The 2,379-nt window shown below is 39.8% G+C and overlaps 1 protein-coding gene across 1 annotated transcript; it reads left to right on the top strand.

The window, feature by feature from the left end:
• The first annotated feature begins 718 nt into the window (after positions 1–718).
• LOC142635304 (F-box protein CPR1-like) lies at positions 719–1,855 on the top strand. Its single transcript, XM_075809487.1, has one exon. The coding sequence runs from the start codon at positions 719–721 to the stop codon at positions 1,853–1,855; it is 1,137 nt and encodes a 378-aa protein (XP_075665602.1).
• The last annotated feature ends 524 nt before the right edge of the window (positions 1,856–2,379 follow it).

Raw genomic sequence — 2,379 nt, 5'->3', positions numbered from 1 at the left:
TCAATGTCATCTACAAAGGCCGCCTCCAAAACCATAACCAACGCCACTAGATCGCCGTTAAGAAATTCACCAAGCAAGCTTGGCCTGACCCCAAGCAGTTCGCCGTAACTCTCTTCTTTCACCATCTCTTCTTCAATTTTCACTGTCTAGGGTTTTCGATTTTGTTGATTTCTCGTGTTTTTTTTTTTTTGGTAGGAGGAAGCTTGGGGAGTTGGGGAGTAGGACGGCATCTAGACTCGATTTCTAGATGATTGAACTCGAGTAAGTTTGACTCAAGATCTATGTCTACGTGGAGCATGACTTTGAAACCGAGTTTATTGTATTCAATTTAGTAATCCAAAATCGAGTTTTTTATACTCGAGTTGTTAGATACCTAAATAGTTTCAAACATCTACTACCTAACAAAATAGTTTGGCTTTTATAGTTATTTTCAAAAAAAATCCAGACTGGCTTGAGGACATAGCCCCTTTGGTTTTGGCTGATGTTCCCTAATTTTTTGGTTTTTAAATAAAGCCTAGCCCGGTACCCGGGTCTGGTTTCTCAAAAAAAAAAATTGGGCAGTGTTTATTCCAAATTTTATTGTTGGCCTTTCTTATCCATTTAGCACAAACTATTTATATAAACAAATTGGTTATTCATTGCAAAACCCATATCCCTAAACAGTGAAAACAGTTGCAAAACCCATATCCTTCTCTCTGAACAAGAAAATATTTTGTCAATGGAGTCCTCCTCCACTTCAAATTCTCGTATACCGCTAGAGCTAACCCTCAATATACTACCCCATTTACCAGTCAAGTCTCTCGTCCGCTTCCTCTGCGTTTCGAAGCAATGGCGCCATCTAATCAGCAGCCAAGCTTTCATCAAGAAGCATCTCAAGCTCTCCATCGAGTCCAGCAGAGACTGCGGCATCATCCTCCGGCACTACGATGACTCTGATTTCTTACGTTTCCTCTTCGCTCCTTTATCCGACAACAACCAGTTCGGAAACGCCGTTGAAATTCACTCCGCCCTACAGCTAAACATCTTGCACCATTGCGACGGCTTGGTTTGCCTCACTAACAAGAAAAACGAGGTCGCAATATGGAACCCATTGATGAGAAAGTACAGGAAATTGCCTCGAGAACCGGTTGAGAAGCCTTTTGGTTTCGAGCATTCCACCAGGACATTTGCTTTCGGCCATGATCCGCAGAACGATGACTATAAGGTGTTGAGGGTCGTAGAATTTTATGATGCTAAGAGGCATTTAAAGGAGTTTGAAGTCAAGGTATGTAGTCTTAAAGCGCAGTCTTGGAAAAAGGTTGAAGAACAATGGCCTAACAAGAAACTCTCGTTAAATCTGGCTTCCGCGTCTCTGAATGGAGCTGTGCATTGGTTAGTTGATGCTACTCAATCTAAAATCGAGTTGCTTATTGCTTTCGACCTTGCCACTGAGAAGTTTCGGTTCTATAAGGCACCGGATCAACCAGACAATGAAGAGCGTGTGTTTCCTGCTTTGGAAGTGTTGGGAAGATACCTCTGTTATTCTGTGCTTGTGAGTCATAACGACACTACTTATCACGAAGTTTGGTTGATGAAAGATTATGGGGTAGAGAGTTCTTGGACACAGATTTATAGAATTGGGCAAGGTGAAGTGCCTGGACTTTTTATGTATTGGCCGCTAATGTTTTCCAAGAATGGCAAGGAGGTCTTGTTGGTGGAGGTACGAGAGCGCTATATGAATCTTGTTTGGTATGACATGGAAAACAAAACAGGCCAGAGGGTAGAGAATCGGAGTTTTCCTTGTGGGTTTACAGCATCAATTTGTACCGGCAGCCTTCTTTTGCTTGATGGTGATAATGTGATTGATCCGAGGTAAAATGATCTGTTTTCCAATCTAATTCTTTATCATACAGTTGTCTCATGTAGATTCTTAGTGGATATACTGTGACATATATTAATTGTTGTGGTAGTTCTTAGGCATCTTTAGTGGTTCATGATTACATGCATTCAAGAGTTTTCACATTTTAGTGCTGACATTTAATTTGATTAAAGGAGTAAGTACTAATTGTATTTAGGAAACAATTTTTAGGCCATCACTTTTTTGGAAATGAATTTGTCGCTTTTGCCATGAGATTTATGATTGGTTTTGTGTCTTAAAATCCCAGTGTTTTTGTTTTCTAAACTAGGGGATGTGAATGAATTTTTCAGGGATTTGTAAGACATTGCTGCTGTCGGTTGTGGTGTGTGCAGCAGATGTGTGGCTTTGATGTGGCTCACTGATAGCTCAAGATTTTATTAATGAATGATAATCATCCTATTATAGTAAATTGATTACGTATGTACTTATTTTAATTTTTAAGGCTTTTATTTCATAATCTGAGTTTGTTTTGAGAAGGATAT

The sequence above is a fragment of the Castanea sativa genome, chromosome 5 (assembly GCF_040712315.1).
Source record: "Castanea sativa cultivar Marrone di Chiusa Pesio chromosome 5, ASM4071231v1".
NCBI classification, from domain to species: domain Eukaryota; kingdom Viridiplantae; phylum Streptophyta; class Magnoliopsida; order Fagales; family Fagaceae; genus Castanea; species Castanea sativa.
This window is presented reverse-complemented; position numbering and strand designations above follow the sequence as displayed.